Source organism: Procambarus clarkii, chromosome 85 (genome assembly GCF_040958095.1).
Source record: "Procambarus clarkii isolate CNS0578487 chromosome 85, FALCON_Pclarkii_2.0, whole genome shotgun sequence".
NCBI lineage: Eukaryota > Metazoa > Arthropoda > Malacostraca > Decapoda > Cambaridae > Procambarus > Procambarus clarkii.
The window spans coordinates 19,377,291-19,396,123 of record NC_091234.1 but is presented as its reverse complement, the minus strand read 5'-3'; the positions used below and the strand labels follow the sequence as shown (position 1 = coordinate 19,396,123).

The 18,833-nt window shown below is 43.8% G+C and overlaps 1 protein-coding gene across 10 annotated transcripts in view; it reads right to left on the bottom strand.

The window, feature by feature from the left end:
* Ih (hyperpolarization activated cyclic nucleotide gated potassium channel Ih) overlaps window positions 1-18,833 on the bottom strand; it is a 359,520-nt gene that overhangs the window by 5,672 nt on the left and 335,015 nt on the right. For 7 of the 10 annotated variants that reach the window (XM_069316752.1, XM_069316754.1, XM_069316757.1 and 4 more), the window contains one exon: window positions 219-495. In XM_069316752.1, coding sequence (XP_069172853.1) covers window positions 219-495 — 277 coding nt within the window. Of the gene's footprint in view, window positions 1-218; window positions 496-1,752; window positions 1,871-18,833 lie in introns of all 10 variants that reach the window. The other 3 variants (XM_069316753.1, XM_069316755.1, XM_069316761.1) reach the window with 1 other exon arrangement.

Genomic DNA, 18,833 nt, shown 5'->3' with positions numbered 1-18,833 from the left:
CATATTCACACACATCATGTCAATGTTCAACTAAATATTACCCAATTTATTTTTATTAAGCATCACTAACCCAATGGTGCAGTGCCAGAGGGAGCTTGAACTCATTCATTCATTTATAAAAACCATGATTGAGAATAAATCCAAGCTGCAAAGCAAATTGTTCCTACTAACTCGTTCCACTTTAGCTATCATAGTGAATATGATCAACAAAATCTCACCTTTCAGCTGCCACACTCTCCATAGTTCGTCGCATGAGGGGATAGGAATCCAAAACAGTGTTGAAATGCTCCACGCTAAGGCTGAAGAGGTTGCAGTAAGTCTCGGCTCGCACTGAGGCTGTTCGTCTGGCATTCGTGAGCAGACAGATCTCGCCAAAGTAGGAACCATCACTGAGAGATGTTGCCACATCTCCATTGGACATGACAATATCGACAATACCTTCCTGAATGAAGTACATCTTGTTCCCAATGGTACCTTCCTTGATGATAATGTCACCTGAGCAATGAAAAAAGTGTCAGGTGTCGTCAACTGTTGTGCCTAATGACGACAAAAGCAAGACACATGAACTTCCCTACATAAGCAGTGCATTGATCGATCTGATCATTCTTCAGAGTCATGCTAAAGGGATGCTTTAGAATGCTTTAGGACTTTGGGTTGAGAACCACATGACTTTCATGTCCCCCTCTGTGCATGTAGCAATAACAGGTGAGAGAGAATTTGGGGGCTTTGAATAAGAAATTGCATGACTCAAATAGAAGTAAACAAAAGAAAACTGAAGTTCATGCTAGAGTGATTTTAAGGGCGGTGCCCGTCTTAGATTAGATACATGAATTGAAGATATCTTTAAATTTCAGAAACTGTTGTAGATTCTAACAAAGCTCATCTTAAAATAGGAACAGCACAACATGCAGAAAAGTCATGCTGGGAGATAAGGCATTGACAAGGATAAATGAAGAGTTTAAGAAGATTTACAGCAGGTTGAGGAAGTGAAAGACACCAGGCAGAGGAATGACCAATGCCAATGCTACAGACATAAGGAACTACCACCCAGATAGAGGTTGCTGATAAACTTCCCTCTAGCAGAGGTTGAGCAGTGTGTCTCAGCTGGAGTGCTCACTCACATTATTTGCAAGTGACACCATCTTTACAGATATGATGAATTTCAAAATACTGTTTTGGTAAGGTAAGGTAAATCATATCAGTTTTACAGGTCAAGATTTTTTTTCTTGCTGAGAGACACGCTAGAAGATAATTTTGATTCTAGATGTATGGAAAATTAATATATTTACATATACAGTATAGACAAAGGATTTTTTTTAAGATTAAATTCTATATATACAGTATACATATATTTACTGTTGTGAGGGTGTTAGGCCAATACTATTGTGGTGAAATAAAAACTGGGATGTCTTCTGCTCTATCTACACACTCTGGTGTCCTTGGTTATCCTGAAGTTGAGGAGCTAGCCGCTTCCAGATAGTGCCACAAAGGAGAGGAAATACACAGACTCAGATACACACGAGCGGCCACCACTGCAGCTAGTTCGCTGCTGTGTGAGCCGCAAGCCTACGGAGACCGAAGCATGACTTAAATTACTGTAACTGACAGTGATCATATTGATGATTCTCAAAGAATGAGTCAACATATAAGGGTCATGATCTGCAAGCGTCTGTGGCCCACGGCTCTGTGCCATTTTTTCTACGTGTTGCTACCACTCGCTGCCTTCAGCGTGGCACCCAGCCACTACTCTACCTGGTTGGTACACCTCGTATCGCAGCTTGGTAACCACGTCGGTCACAAAGCGTGCATCGGCATTGGCAAAAAATGGCACGGAAGCAACTAAGGCCCTGCAGTTGAAGTTTATCACATCCTGGGAGGTGATTGAAAACTGCAGATTAGAGTCTACATATATCATTACCTGTGACTACTAAACTAGAATGAAGGGAAGTGAAGTGTCCCGACCACACGGAAGAAGGTTCAGAGTAGCTGTGGGTCGGGTGAGGTTACCATTGTTGTACCGGGCGCCGCCTCCCTCACCCTGCCACCTGCTACCATTGCTGATGCTCTGCTCACCTCAGTCTCCTGTGCAGGGCCTGTCGCAGCAGCAGGGGCAGAGGAAGGGGGCGCCCACTCATCAAACCCTTGCGTGTGGCTGAGAAGCACCGCGCTGCCCAGTCTGGCCCAGTTAAGGTGTGCGTGGGTATTTTCGGCTATATATACTTTTGCCACTTATGTATTCAAGATTTACAAGTCTCTAACCCACTGACCAACCACTGTGTTTCTTTACAGTGAGGAGTTGTCTTCACAGAATTAAATGTTACAATTTACTGTTATCTATATTCTATAGAAAACGAAGTGCTCATCACTGATGGACCATAGGCTACTAAGTAGAAACTTACGACATAATTTTCCTTTGACCATTAAGTTATGTGAAGTGTTGTGTCGTGTTAATGTAGATTTATGTATCAACTGACATTAGCCACAGGCCAAAGCAGTGGTTGAATCCCCACAACACATGAATGAGAGCATGATAATATTATGATCTCGAACTCACAAGTGATAGTACCATAACAGTATGCTTATGTAAGACATGTGTGAAAGTGCCATAATAATGTGTGTCTGATACACATAAGTGACAGTACTATGACAGTATGCTCCTACAACATATGAGTGACAGTACTATGACATTATGCTCCTACAACACATGAGTGACAGTACTATGACATTATGCTCCTACAACACATGAGTGACAGTACTATGACATTATGCTCCTACAACACATGAGTGACAGTACTATGACATTATGCTCCTACAACACATGAGTGACAGTACTATGACATTATGCTCCTACAACACATGAGTGACAGTATGCTCCTACAACACATGAGTGACAGTACTATGACATTATGCTCCTACAACACATGAGTGACAGTACTATGACATTATGCTCCTACAACACATGAGTGACAGTACTATGACATTATGCTCCTACAACACATGAGTGACAGTACTATGACATTATGCTCCTACAACACATGAGTGACAGTACTATGACATTATGCTCCTACAACACATGAGTGACAGTACTATGACATTATGCTCCTACAACACATGAGTGACAGTACTATGACATTATGCTCCTACAACACATGAGTGACAGTACTATGACATTATGCTCCTACAACACATGAGTGACAGTATGCTCCTACAGCACATGAGTGACAGTACTATGACATTATGCTCCTACAACACATGAGTGACAGTATGCTCCTACAACACATGAGTGACAGTATGCTCCTACAACACATGAGTGACAGTACTATGACATTATGCTCCTACAGCACATGAGTGACATTACTATGACAGTATGCTCCTACAGCACATGAGTGACAGTACTATGACAGTATGCTCCTACAGCACATGAGTGACAGTACTATGACAGTATGCTCCTACAGCACATGAGTGACATTACTATGACAGTATGCTCCTACAACACACGAGTGACAGTATGCTCCTACAACACATGAGTGACAGTACTATGACAGTATGCTCCTACACAAAAGGGACAGTATGCTCCTACACAAAAGGGACAGTACTATGACAGTATGCTCCTACACAAAAGTGACAGTATGCTCCTACACAAAAGGGACAGTATGCTCCTACACAAAAGGGACAGTACTATGACAGTATGCTCCTACACAAAAGGGACAGTACTATGACAGTATGCTCCTACACAAAAGGAACAGTACTATGACAGTATGCTCCTACACAAAAGTGACAGTATGCTCCTACACAAAAGTGACAGTACTATGACAGTATGCTCCTACACAAAAGGGACAGTACTATGACAGTATGCTCCTACAAGACAAAAGTGACAGTACTATGACAGTATGCTCCTACACAAAAGGGACAGTACTATGACAGTATGCTCCTACAACACAAAAGTGACAGTACTATGACAGTATGCTCCTACAACACAAAAGTGACAGTACTATGACAGTATGCTCCTACACAAAAGGGACAGTACTATGACAGTATGCTCCTACAACACACGAGTGACAGTACTATGACAGTATGCTCCTACACAAAAGGGACAGTACTATGACAGTATGCTCCTACAACACACGAGTGACAGTACTATGACAGTATGCTCCTACACAAAAGGGACAGTACTATGACAGTATGCTCCTACACAAAAGGGACAGTACTATGACAGTATGCTCCTACACAAAAGGGACAGTACTATGACAGTATGCTCCTACACAAAAGGGACAGTACTATGACAGTATGCTCCTACACAAAAGGAACAGTACTATGACAGTATGCTCCTACACAAAAGTGACAGTATGCTCCTACACAAAAGGGACAGTACTATGACAGTATGCTCCTACAAGACATGAAATTGACAGAACCATGACATGGAATGCTCCTGTAACAAATGAATTTACGTTCGGTAACAGGTCACGATGCTGCATTTCAAAGTTGAGAATACCATTTAGTGTGTTGAGAAGCAGAGTAGTGAGAGCCTTGAGGTTTGACAAAACCTGTGTGCTAATGGTCTCTCTCTCTCTCTCCTGTTGTGTGTGCACTCCTGCAACACACAGGAGTGTTTCTGCCCTCATGTATACCCTTTTCCCCCCTCCCTTGTTCCCTCCTTCCCAATTACCACCCTTCCTCCCTTGTCCAATCTTTTTCCTCCATCCTTACCTCCCTTGTTTCCCCTTTCTCTTTCATCTTCTGTCTCACCACTACCCTTCCCTCATTCACTCCTTCCCATTTTTGCCTCCCGCCCTTTTATCTCCTGTATTTTGACCCTTTCCTTGTGGGAGAGGTTCTCTCCATCATTTATTTTGTTTCACTGGCTCAAAAGACCATTTTTGGTGTAATATAGAGCAGCACACGAGGCTGTGATGATAGGCCACCCATATGACCATGCCGTGCAAGGCCTCATCACATTGTGCCATAGGCACAATCTGATTGTGCCATAGGCACAATCAGAGAACACTGTATAAACATCAAAGGTCCGCGGTTGTTCAACGTCCTCCCAGCAAGCATAAGAAATATTGCCGGAACAACCGTGGACATTTTCAAGAGGAAACTAGATTTATTCCTCCATGGAGTGCCGGACCAACCGGGCTGTGGTGGGCATGTGGGCCTGCGGGCCGCTCCAAGCAACAGCCTGGTGGACCAAACTCTCACAAGTCAAGCCTGGCCTCGGGCCGGGCTTGGGGAGTAGAAGAACTCCCAGAACCCCATCAACCAGGTATCAACCAGGTAAACATACGTGATCACACGTTTTCTGTGTTGTCACAAGTATGAATTAACCCTTAAATTGCTCAGCATAAGGGGCTGGGAAGCGAAAAATATTCGAATTATTTAAAAATTACTTCAAAATGTAAAACACATCTCCAACTTATTGGCTTCAGCGTCGCGAAACTTTCATCAAAATATTTTCAGAAATTGTTTTTAGACGAATTTTCTTTAAAAAAAGAACATTTTGTTGATAAGGAGAACAGTTCCTATTAACTGCAACTGATGGATAATGCAATAATAAAGAGATGAAAGCACCTGTCCGACGCAGAAAAAAGAATAATAACAGTAAGAAGTGTCCACAAAGTGGATATGCAGCTGGCGCCTTTATAGCATTGCTGAGTAATACTGTACATAATAACACAAATAATAATGAGTAAGTCTGTTATTATGCTCTGTTTTGTTATATATCATATAAATACATTGCCCAATGTTAATATCTGTTACTTTCATCAATGTCCCCAAAAATATTTTTTATGTGAAAATTGTTGTTTTAAAGTTTTTAGTTTTTTCCCACCTTTGTTTATTATCTGATTTTGTGTTGACCAGACCACACACTAGAAGGTGAAGGGACGACGACGTTTCGGTCCGTCCTGGACCATTCTCAAGTCAATTGTGCCAGAATGGTCCAGGACGGACCGAAACGTCGTCGTCCCTTCACCTTCTAGTGTGTGGTCTGGTCAACATACTTTGGCCACGTTATTGTGACTCATCGCCTGCATCTGATTTTACTGTAACCTCTACATCCTGGAGGGTGCATACCTGTCCCTAACTAGATGAAAATAGAATGAAATTAACAAATAAACAAACAAAGTTAACAAATAAATCAGTCACAACTCGCAGAACTTGGTACTTTGAATAATTTTTTTTTCCAGATTTCAAACTCTATTTTCTTTATTTCTTTAGGTTGTTTTGTTGATTAGGGACCAGATTAGGGCTTTTTCACTTATATAAAGTATACTCTAAATATATTCCCTAAATCATTATAATTATCCCTAAATTGTGTTTTTTGGGGGGTTATTTTTTTATCTTGTTTCAACACACATTGTCCTACAACTTTCACATATTTGAGTAAGTATGTCAAACATTGATTAATGAAACATACAAGTAAATTAATGAGTTAGAACTACCTTATTTATTGTCGATAACTTCAACTTCAATTATATCTATAACTAGAATTTCAACTTTGAGTGAGATAAAAAAATCCAGTTTATGACTAATTCGCACCATTTTTATATATAGTGAGCATAGCTGTCTGCAGACGATGAGTCACAATAACATAGCTAAAGTATGTTGACCAGACCACACACTAGAAGGCGAAGGGACGACGACGTTTCGGTCCGTCCTGGACCATTCTCAAGTCGATTGTGAGAATCGACTTGAGAGTGGTCCAGGACGGACCGAAACGTCGTCGTCCCTTCACCTTCTAGTATGTGGTTTGGTCAATATAGCTGTCTGTCCTACAATCCCTATAAAATGGATTTTTCATAAACCCTAAACGTTTAGAGTTATACACTTTTTTTTTTTTCTAAATTTGCTGTATATTTTAAATGTCATATTGTTAATATTTTTTGTTTACAGTAAACTATATTGAAAACCTATATTCTAATTTGATGAAAATTGATGATGAATTTGAAAATTGATGAAAATTTGATGAAAAGGAAGATCATGTGCTATTCTGAGAGAATAATAACACCAAATGAACAATAAGAAATATAAAATATCACCAAATTAAAATTTGAAAATATAAAGTTTTCAATATTCAATTTTAAAATTATTTTTTATTTTCTTGTTTTTTCAAGTTATGTTGGAGCATTTGCTAGTAGATTATGTACAAAAACTTTGAAAGCATTTTAGATAGTTTGAGAAACCTAACTCTTAGGCCATACATACATGTATGATTTGTGCCCTTTAGGGATTAATGAATCTTGAGTATAAGTGATAATTCTCATTGGAGGAAATGACTACAATGTTCGGGTGCTTGATTGAAGGTGAAGATAGACCCAATGTATAAATGTATTAAAAACCAAATTGTTGGCTGTTAACTACACCTTTTCTAAAGGTGCTGTATACAATGTTCTGAACAAGATTCTAGGAGTGTGTTTGTGTATAAATTTGGCCGAGTGCCTCACTTGGCATCCATCATTATACAATACAATACAATACAATTTTATTTAGGTAAGGTACATACATACAATAAATATTTATAAATTTAAATTATATATAAATATATAAATTATTATAAATATAAATATAAATATAAAATAATGTAAAATAGGCATCGTCGTGATTATGCTGCCCAGAGACATCAAAGTTGACATTCCATCACCCACACAAATGTATGCAGGTGAGGAGGAAAATGAATTTAAGGATATACCCATAACATGCAACATAATCAGGAAGAATATTGAACTAAAAGACTCAAAAGCCCAAGGTGTGGATGGACTCTAACCCAGAGTTATAAAAGAACTGGCAAAAAAACTATGCCTACCACTGAGATTACTTTTCACAAAATCTTTGGAATAAGGGATATTTCCCTTGAATGGAAATATGCAAATGTTACCCCTATTTTCAAAAGAGGCATTAAGAGCTCAGCGGAAAACTACTTCCCGATCAACATGACATCACACATCTGCAAGCTCATGGAGAGAATGCTCAGGGAGGGTATCATTCACCATCTTTCGGTGAACAATCTTGTACAATCGACACAACATGTGTTTGTTAAAAACAGATCCAGCCTTACAAACTTGCTCACATTTTTGGAAACGGTAACCAGCTACTCGGACAAAGGACTTCCGGTGGATGTGGTATACGTGGACTTTGCTAAAGCCTTTGATAATGTATCACATGAAAGACTGGCAAGGAAATTACAGGCCCATAGAATAAATGGTAAAATACTAGAATGGATAAAACAATGGTTGAAATAAAGATAACAAAGGGTTGTGCTTAATGGGAATGAATCTGAATCGAGAAATGTGGTAAGTGGGGTACCTCGGGGGTCCATTTTGGGGCCAACCCTTTTGTCATATACATGACATAATGTGTTGACATAGTTGAGAATATTGTCATAGATGACATAATATGAGAACGAGGTGTTTCTGCCCAAAATGCTATGCGTGTTCGTGGCTTTGCATGAACATAAAAATACCAATCTTATGTAATTTCACCAACCCATTGTACCTTCTTGTAAATAAATCATTATTACAAACCACATCAACAAATCTGCAGATGACAAAGATTTATGGTAAAGTAGGAAATGATAATAATACTGAATGAAGCCTTACAGAGATCTACATGAACTTCCCAAATGTTTCTTCCCTTCCCAAAGGGGGAGCCGGTCGGCCGAGCGGACAGCACGCTGGACTTGTGATCCTGTGGTCCTGAGTTCGATCCCAGGCGCCGGTGAGAAACAATGGGCAGAGTTTCTTTCACCCTATGCCCCTGTTACCTAGCAGTAAAATAGGTACCTGGGTGTTAGTCAGCTGTCACGGGCTGCTTCCTGGGGGTGGAGGCCTGGTCGAGGACCGGGCCGCGGGGACACTAAAGCCCCGAAATCATCTCAAGATATGGTAAGAAGACTGGCAAAGGCTTTTTAATATAAACAAATACAAAACCTTGCATGTGTGGAACAGCCCACGCCACGACTACCAAATTAATAGCATTACATTACAGCAAATTGAAGAAGAAGAAAAGGACCTGGGAGTCAAAATCCACCACTCACTAAAAGTTCCACAACAGGCATGAGCAGCAGTCAGAAAAGCTAACAAAACCCTTGGAACAATTAAGGGTATCTTGAGGTTATCTTGAGATGATTTCGGGGCTTTGGTGTCCCCGCGGCTCGGTCCTCGACCAGGCCTCCACCCCCAGGAAGCAGCCCGTGACAGCTGGCTAACACCCAGGTACCTATTTTACTGCTAGGTAACAGGGGCATAGGGTGAAAGAAACTCTGCCCATTGTTTCTCACCGGCGCCTGGGATCGAACCCAGGACCACAGGATCACAAGTCCAGCGTGCTGTCCGCTCGGCCGACCGGCTCCCCGGCTTGTTTTGAGCTACACGATGACGCGCCGACCTTATTGCTGTTAGGGGTTTATCTTCGTTTTGCTCTCCTCACCATGGAAAATCTGTGTAATCGTATAGTTTCATTTCATATTGTTTCATAATCACTAAACACTCATATAGTTTCATAATCACTAATTATCAAGTGATTAATTATCACTTGATAATTAATTCCATATCAGTATTATGTCTTTATGTGTTGTAAATATGTGATGCCAACATAATACTCTACTTGTTTGTTTGAATCCCACACTTCACAGTAATTTTATATAGTGCAAGTGAATTCACTCTTATATTTGAAGACATGCCATTTATATTTTGTTTTCCATAAATAAAAATTACTGCTCTTTAAATGGAAGGTATCCTCCCCCATCCCCACTCTTTCATTACAAGGTATGCCCCCTCCCCTTTCGGTTAAAGAAAGGTTATATATGTATATAACTGTTATATATGTATATAACTGTTATATATGTATATAACTGTTATATATGTATATAACTGTTATATATGTATATAACTGTTATATATGTATATAACTGTTATATATGTATATAACTGTTATATATGTATATAACTATTATATATGTATATAACTGTTATATATGTATATAACTGTTATATATGCACACTAATGCATATATGAATCTGCAAATTGCATCACCATGAGTTCAGGACTCACCGACTCCCTCACCCAGCTTGCTTCTGATGGGCACGAAACCATGAGAGACTTGCATATTTATGGTTTTACGTACTTTAAGCTACAATTACACTAAATTTCACCTGGAAAGTGTTTCTGGTTACTGACATATGGTACTAAGTTACACAACTTTGAATGCATTTTTCTTGTCTTTTATTTGTTTGTGTTTAGCTAGATGCATTAGCAGATACAGGTACCTAATTATAAGTAATAATGCATGCAGCAAATATTTCATCTAAAATTTTTATCAAATATACTGTAGCAGCAAAATATGATTGTGTGCATACACTGCATCCTCCTGTTTAGAGCCTGAAGTACTTTTTGTAACTATGTTCACCATCGTACATATATAGACATAATGGACAACTAGATAGTAGAATTTGGTACTTTTAACTTTATAATCTGGAAAAAAAACCCAGTGTTGAATGTAATGCCATTTTCTGGATGAACCCCGGAGGATCCCTGAAGCTATCTGACCTGATATGTGCTATATTAATTTTGGGTCATCAGTCACATGAGTCCTTATGCCCACCAGGAACCATGAGCCAGAACCTGGTCCCCTCAGAGAGGTGCAGGGAGCAATGGCCTATGAGCACTTTATATTTAAAGTATGTCATAATTTGCCATCAACTGGGGAGGGCACCAGAAAGATTAGCGAAACAAAACAGACCACAATCTGGTGAAAATTGCGACCTACGTCTGAACATAGCAAAAGAACTCCCTCGCAAAGAAAACAAACAAGCAACATTTCATCCGACTAGCTCTCCTGCTCCAAGCAACAGCCTGGTGGACCAAACTCTCACAAGTCGAGCCTGGCCTCGGGCCGGGCTTGGGGAGTAGAAGAACTCCCAGAACCCCATCAACCAGGTATCAACCAGGTATCAACCAGGTGTTAAAGAAGGGGGAGAGAGGGAGCCGGCAGCCCACCAGTCCAGTTCTTCAAAGATGAAAACTGCCGACCGGAGGGAGGGATGATGTCAGGGAGCTCCGGGGCTCACCCAGAAAATGGCTTTTCATTACATTCAGCGTTGGTTTTCTGTGGGGAGCCCCGTCGGCTTCCTGAAGTTAACTACCCACAGAGAAGTAAAAAATAGGGACTCACCCGGGAGGTGGCAGCACCACAGGTCTCAAGGCGAAGAAAAGACCGACAGCTGCGACAGTCACCCCAACACAACACAAGGCTGGAGAGGGCCCGGTATGTTCACGCGATACCTGGTGTCCAGGACCCCGTTCGACCTCCAAAACCCTCGCGTCCGAATGTCACATGTCGAGCAGCAAGAGCAGCATGAGCAGCATACTCCCGTACATCATGGGTAGACCACAGGCTGGCTAGACTTAATGACGCCACTGACAACTTGAGACACACAAGCCCTGGAACAGGGAACCAGGGAACCGGATGCACCCAATGCACATCCACCAGAACTTGAACCAGTAGCTCATAGGTAGCAACGTAAAGCCCCCACTGAACACAACACATGATACACCCCCGGCCCAACCAACCACGCCTCCGCAACCATCGGACCCCTCCGAAAGCCAGCTGTCTCATTCTTCCCCAGGAAAGAAGAGAAAGGCTGCAAATGAACAAAAAAAAACACTATTACCAAACGAACTGAAACCCCCGGCGCCAGAGAAGAGCATAAAGCTCCCCAACCCAACCCACAGAGGCCAAAGCCAACCAAACCAAGGCTCTCCCAAAGCAATCCCGAATCAAGGAGAAGAAAAAAAGGAAAGTATCCGGCCCAAAGACCACGATGGCTCAGGCGAAGCATGAGCAGGCTGGAGGTGAAAGAGTGCTTACGGAATGGAGTATAAGTGACATCCACTCTAAACACAAGCTGCAGCAGCTCTGCCAATGCCGCATGCTAAGAGGCGACAGTATGAGGCGGAAGATGCCAATCCAGAAAAAGCCAGAAAAATAAGGGCAAGACAGCCTTAACCAACACCGACAAAATCCCACGAAGGGAAAAGAAATGGTGGAAAGACCGCCAAGAAACTTATTACTGTCGCCGAGATGAAGACCACAGGAAGGATACCATCAAAGAAGCCACCTGATCACCATACAAAGAGCAATACACCCGCGTCAAAAAACTTCGATGCGAAGAGCGGAAGAGTAAGCCGAACCAATGAGGTATCACACTGGCTCGACCTACTTAAAGATGCGGAACAACGGAAAATCTACAAGGTTCTGACACCGAACAAGCAACGCCTGAAACCAAGGCTGGGTCGGCTCTAATGGGGCCAGGAGAATCACATTCTCCTGATAGGATTTGAGCCGAGATAGGACCCAAATCAACAGGCGGACCAGGGGTTAGATGTACTGGAAACCCCCACCGCAACCAGTCCTGCTGAAAAGCGTCCACCGCGAGGCCTCACATTTGGGGAACACCACCACTCCACGTACAATGGGAGACATTGAAACCACATCGAAGAGGTCTACCTCCTGGCTCCTGTACGTCCAACAAGCCAAAGGAAGAAAGCGTTGTCGACCATCCACTCTGTGGAATGAAGTGCGACAGGACATCTGCCAGGACTTTGGACCCTCCTTGACAGAGAACAGCACGGAGGCTAAACCCAGAGAACTTAACAGAAGAGCTACCCGAAGCAACCAGCCCCAAAGAGCCACAGACCGACCCTCCCCCTCCCCCACCCAGTGGAGACAGTGAACCACGGGGGAGCAGTCTGAATGGAGCCTAAGCACCAAAACCAGAGGAAGCCAAATCCATTACAGTGCCTACCACACTGCTGCAAACTCCAGCACTGTGCTGTGAGCCCGACGTAAGAACAGCCCCCAACGTCCATGGCCGGACAGCTGAACACTGGTCACAAGCCCCAACCGAGAGAGTCCGTGAACATATCGAGTGAGGGAAGAGGAAGGCGCCATGGCATTGAACCCCAATACCCGAAGAGGAAGCCAGAGATGCAGCAAACCACGTAAAGATGGTTGCAAGAGCGGCAAAAAAGACCACCCTAAAGATACCAGAGCAGCCTCTGAAGCCAAACCCTGCCTCACGGATAAACCAGCAGGGCAAAGTGCAGGCTCCAGCACAGCTGCTCGAGCAACTGCCAAGTGACCTAGGTCCCCATCAAAACAGCATAAGGCTGGACCGCAACCGGAGTAAAGCCGCAGGAGGGAGAGAAAGGGACGCAGTCCAAGAACTCCACACTAAGCCCGCCAAGCCGAATCTGGGACGGAACCAACTGGAACTTCTGCCAAGGTACTAAGAACCCGAACCCGACAAGCTGGGAAATAACAAGAACCTTGGCCAGCAGACAAGCAGACCGGCATGGAGCCCACACCAACCAGTTGTCGAGGCATGCTGCCAGCAAGGAAGACACTTGAACCTCGTTACACACCTGATCAGTGTAAAAGGAATCGAACTCAAACAAAACCTCCCCAGGGGAAGCAGAGAGAAAGAAAAATCCAAAAGACAAATCCGAGGAACCGAAGGGCACCTTGAAATGAACCTGGGGGTGAGCCCTACCTACCACCTTTGCCGGTGGAGAAGACTCACAATGTGTATTAAAAATGTATTGTTTTGGGATAAAATGATCCTTATGTCGAAAATGCCATACCAAAAGAGTATTTTGATACTCGGTGCTTTTGGTATCAGGGGTACGAAAAGCACCATAATTTAATGTGCAATACATGTAATTCGAACCACAGGAAAAGTCATATTTTTTTTTTTTACTCGTAAAAACATCCAAGCTCCTCCGTGCCCGAATTGGAAGGGGCAGTCCTCAAAGCCCCCCCGAGCCTCATCCCAAACTAAACCCCCTCCTGACTCCCAAACCCAAAACGTTTCGGAGCCGGAAGCAGGGAGGAAGGAACAGGGCAAACCACACCCCTAAAATCTGGTCTCGAGACCCAAGCGGGGCAGCTCTGAGCCCTCCAATCGGGCAACCAACCAGGACCGTTGCAATAAGAAGAATCGAGCATGCAATGCACTCCCCACCAAATTCCAGAGATCAACAGACAAGAAAGGAGGAATATGAAATACAAGCAGGGAACAAGACCCGCAAGACTCCGGGTCGAAGATGTCACCGACCCAACAGGCAGCATGACGGAGATAGTTCGGAAGATCATCTCCCTGAGGCAGGGGTGACGAACAACCTTCAACTTTGCACAAGGCGAGAGAAAACTCGGAAGACGCATCCATGGTACCCCCGAGCCCAAATGGGTTTCCCAGGCCCAGTAGGGTGAGTAAGCCCTACAGGAAGCCCAGGCACTGAGCTAGCTAAGCCAGTAGAACTGGTAGTGTGTCAGCAGGCAAACTTACCACCCGCAGCAGCCGTGAAACCTTGGGGACAACAGAGGACCACCACCAACACAACCCAGGCTTGCCTAATAAGAAGCTAGGCAGACCTCCTACGTAAACAAAAAGCAAAAACGCCACAAAAGAAAAACAGAATCCCCGAGGACACACAACAAACAGCCAGCCAGAATCCCCGAGGACACACAACAAACAGCCAGCCAGAATCCCCGAGGACACACAACAAACAGCCAGCCAGAATCCCCGAGGACACACAACAAACAGCCAGCCAGAATCCCCGAGGACACACAACAAACAGCCAGCCAGAATCCTCGAGGACACACAACAAACAGCCAGCCAGAGAGAATCATCAGCCACTGTGTGTGCAAACTGCACTGGCCATAGTGCCATAAGTATTATCTAAACCATAAGTACTATTTACCATAAGTACTGTCTAAACAGGAGGATGGGCTGTTGCACAAGATGCAACTCGTTTAAACGTATTGAAGATAGTTTCTTCAGCCTAGTATTGGAAGCGTCCAACACAATGGTTGCTCTAGACTTCATGCTGATATCGTGATGACAAACTCTCCCTATTCTTCTCTCTCTCTCTCATCATTACACATCACATTGTCTCATGACAGAGCCTATATTAACCAGGGTGTGTGTTAAGACATTATTCCTGTCATTCTTCACAGTCTCAGATGTTGAGCTGATTGTGTGGCTTTCATGAAGTGTTACCAACTCTTCTCTTCCATCTGACCCGTGTCCATCCAGTGATCAGCTGCATCTTCCCTTCCACCTGACCCGTGTCATCCAGTGATCAGCTGCATCTTCCCTTCCACCTGACCCATGTCATCCAGTGATCAGCTGCATCTTCCCTTCCATCTGACCCGTGTCATCCAGTGATCAGCTGCATCTTCCCTTCCACCTGACCCGTGTCATCCAGTGATCAGCTGCATCTTCCCTTCCACCTGACCCATGTCATCCCGTGATCAGCTGCATCTTCCCTTCCACCTGACCCATGTCATCCCGTGATCAGCTGCATCTTCCCTTCCACCTGACCTGTGTCATCCAGTGATCAGCTGCATCTTCCCTTCCACCTGACCCATGTCATCCAGTGATCAGCTGCATCTTCCCTTCCACCTGACCCGTGTCATCCAGTGATCAGCTGCATCTTCCCTTCCACCTGACCCATGTCATCCAGTGATCAGCTGCATCTTCCCTTCCACCTGACCTGTGTCATCCAGTGATCAGCTGCATCTTCCCTTCCACCTGACCCGTGTCATCCAGTGATCAGCTGCATCTTCCCTTCCACCTGACCCATGTCATCCAGTGATCAGCTGCATCTTCCCTTCCACCTGACCCATGTCATCCAGTGATCAGCTGCATCTTCCCTTCCACCTGACCCGTGTCATCCAGTGATCAGCTGCATCTTCCCTTCCACCTGACCCGTGTCATCCAGTGATCAGCTGCATCTTCCCTTCCACCTGACCCATGTCATCCAGTGATCAGCTGCATCTTCCCTTCCACCTGACCCATGTCATCCAGTGATCAGCTGCATCTTCCCTTCCACCTGACCTGTGTCATCCAGTGATCAGCTGCATCTTCCCTTCCACCTGACCCATGTCATCCAGTGATCAGCTGCATCTTCCCTTCCACCTGACCCGTGTCATCCAGTGATCAGCTGCATCTTCCCTTCCACCTGACCCATGTCATCCAGTGATCAGCTGCATCTTCCCTTCCACCTGACCTGTGTCATCCAGTGATCAGCTGCATCTTCCCTTCCATCTGACCCATGTCATCCAGTGATCAGCTGCATCTTCCCTTCCAACTGACCCGTGTCATCCAGTGATCAGCTGCATCTTCCCTTCCAACTGACCCGTGTCATCCAGTGATCAGCTGCAGTTCCCTCCCACAGACTCTCCATATGTGTCACACACATTAAAAATCATTCTAAGAAATCAACTAAAAATTTGTATGGAAAAAATAGGTATACAACCTAGGTTAACAGGTCAAGAAGGTCAAGTCTTTGCCAGTTACTTTATCACTACAACAAAATTACAGAAGCATTAGAAACAAACCAATATGCAGAATTTGTATACACAAATTTTCATAATCATTTAATAAGTGTGACCATGGAGTAATAGGCCGTAAAATAAAAGCAAAGGGGATAACAGACAACGTATGGAGACAGATTTAACATTTTTAACATATTGCAGAGTAGCTGTAAATCAAATCAACTCCAGTCTGTGTATTGCATGAAGTGGAGTCCCAGAAGGTACGTTCTTGCACCATTGCTCTTATTCTTATAGTAGATATAGAGGGACATAGAACCCACACCTTTGGTAGAATTCACCAAGTATGAAAATTGCCACAGCAGAAGACAGAAAAATTGCAATCTGATATCGACAACACTTCCAATGGGCAATGGAAAACAATATGATACTCAACATTAACAAATTCCAATTACTTCGGTATCGAAAATAAAAAAACCTGAAAACTTGAAATGAGTATATAAGAAATGTCAGTTCCCATCATACACAGGAGTGCGCAGGTCAAAAATATTGGAATAATAATGGCAGAAGACCTAATAACAGCAACAGCCAGGAAAATTAGAGGGTGGTAGAAGAACCCCCAGAACCCCATCAACCAGGTATCAACCAGGTATCAACCAGGTATCAACCAGGTATCAACCAGGGGGTTTGAGAACATTAAAAGCATGTGATGCAACACCTATGATCATATTCTTCAAAGAACTGGTGCCATCTTGGATGGAATATTATTTGTTCCTCACATTTTCTTGTCGTGCATTCGAGAAAGCATACCTACAAAAACAGAAAGTTTTTTTGAACAAATCCACAAGGGCCGTGATGAGGGTTCGAACCATGTCGTGGTGCAGTCGACTAAGGCGCGTCTGGGATCATCCCGGACATAGGTTCGCGGATTGTGGATTTGTTCATTTGATATATCACGCTATTGTGATTTCTGTGTGTGTAGAGAGATCTTTTACTGCCCACAAGCAGTAAAGTGAAACACTCGGACTACTGGGACTGCAAGAAGTGCGTCTTGTAACACACCAACACACAAAATACTGAAAGGTCAGATTCCAAATTTGTGCAATAAAATTACAACATACTGGAATGAGAGATATGGTAGGAAATGTAAAATAAATAAAGTGGAAAGCATGAATGCTGTAACCACAATTAAAGAACACTGTAAATATCAGCCCCATGACTCTCTAACTTCCTGCCAACAACTACAGTATGTATAAGAAATATAGTTGAATGAGAGTGGAAGCTTTCAAGAGGAAATTTGACCAGAAACTACAGTACCAGAGTTACTGGATCTGGCTGACTGTAATGGCTATGTGGAGCCTGCCAGCAGCAAGTACAAAGAGTACACAGACCAGGCAGTCACACGAGAAGGTTGACACTTTCACGTGTCAACCTGAAGGAGTATGTTGAGATTTTCAAGGCCAGGCTGCAGAAGGAGAGAGCTCAAGATTATTCATAGGTAGCCCTCAGACCTCTCCATCCAGCTGGACATCTCCCCCCATCCCCAGACTCCCCCATGCAGTAACCAGCTGGACATCTCCCCCCATCCCCAGACTCCCCCATGCAGTAACCAGCTGGACATCTCCCCCCATCCCCAGACTCCCCCATGCAGTAACCAGCTGGACATCTCCTCCCATCCCCAGACTCCCCCATGCAGTAACCAGCTGGACATCTCCTCCCATCCCCAGACTCCCCCATGCAGTAACCAGCTGGACATCTCCCCCCATCCCCAGACTCCCCCATGCAGTAACCAGCTGGACATCTCCTCCCATCCCCAGACTCCCCCATGCAGTAACCAGCTGGACATCTCCTCCCATCCCCAGACTCCCCCATGCAGTAACCAGCTGCACCTCTCCTCCTGTCCCCAGACTCCCCCATGCAGTAACCAGCTGCACCTCTTCCCCCATCCCCAGACTCCCCCATGCAGTAACCAGCTGCACCTCTTCCCCCATCCCCAGACTCCCACATGCAGTAACCAGCTGGACATCTCCCATCCTCCAGATCTCCTCCCTCACACATCTTCCTCCTTTCCCTGTATAGATAACATCCAGACGCTCTACCACTGGGCCATGGAAGCTCTAAAAAGCAAGGAAACTTTAACAAACCTGCATTATGAACTTTGTTAGAGTATTACTGAGACAATCAATGACTTGCTCTTTCATACATCCGTCAAACTGTAATTCACAGTGACGTGAATTTAAACACCTCGTCCATCTATGTCGATGTGCTGGAAATCTTCTTGTGTTTTTAACAATACAAGACTCCATTGGTCATCTTGGTTTGGAGGTGGGTACATTATTGGAGGCAGTTTGTGTGTTGATGCATTCATTCACTTTATCAACTGGATTCACCTGGATTTTGTAGTAATGGTACAGTACTGCATATTAAGAGGTGTGAGGCTATTTTATAAAACTTAATCTGTACAATGACAGCTTCTTGAGGTTATCTTGAGATGATTTCG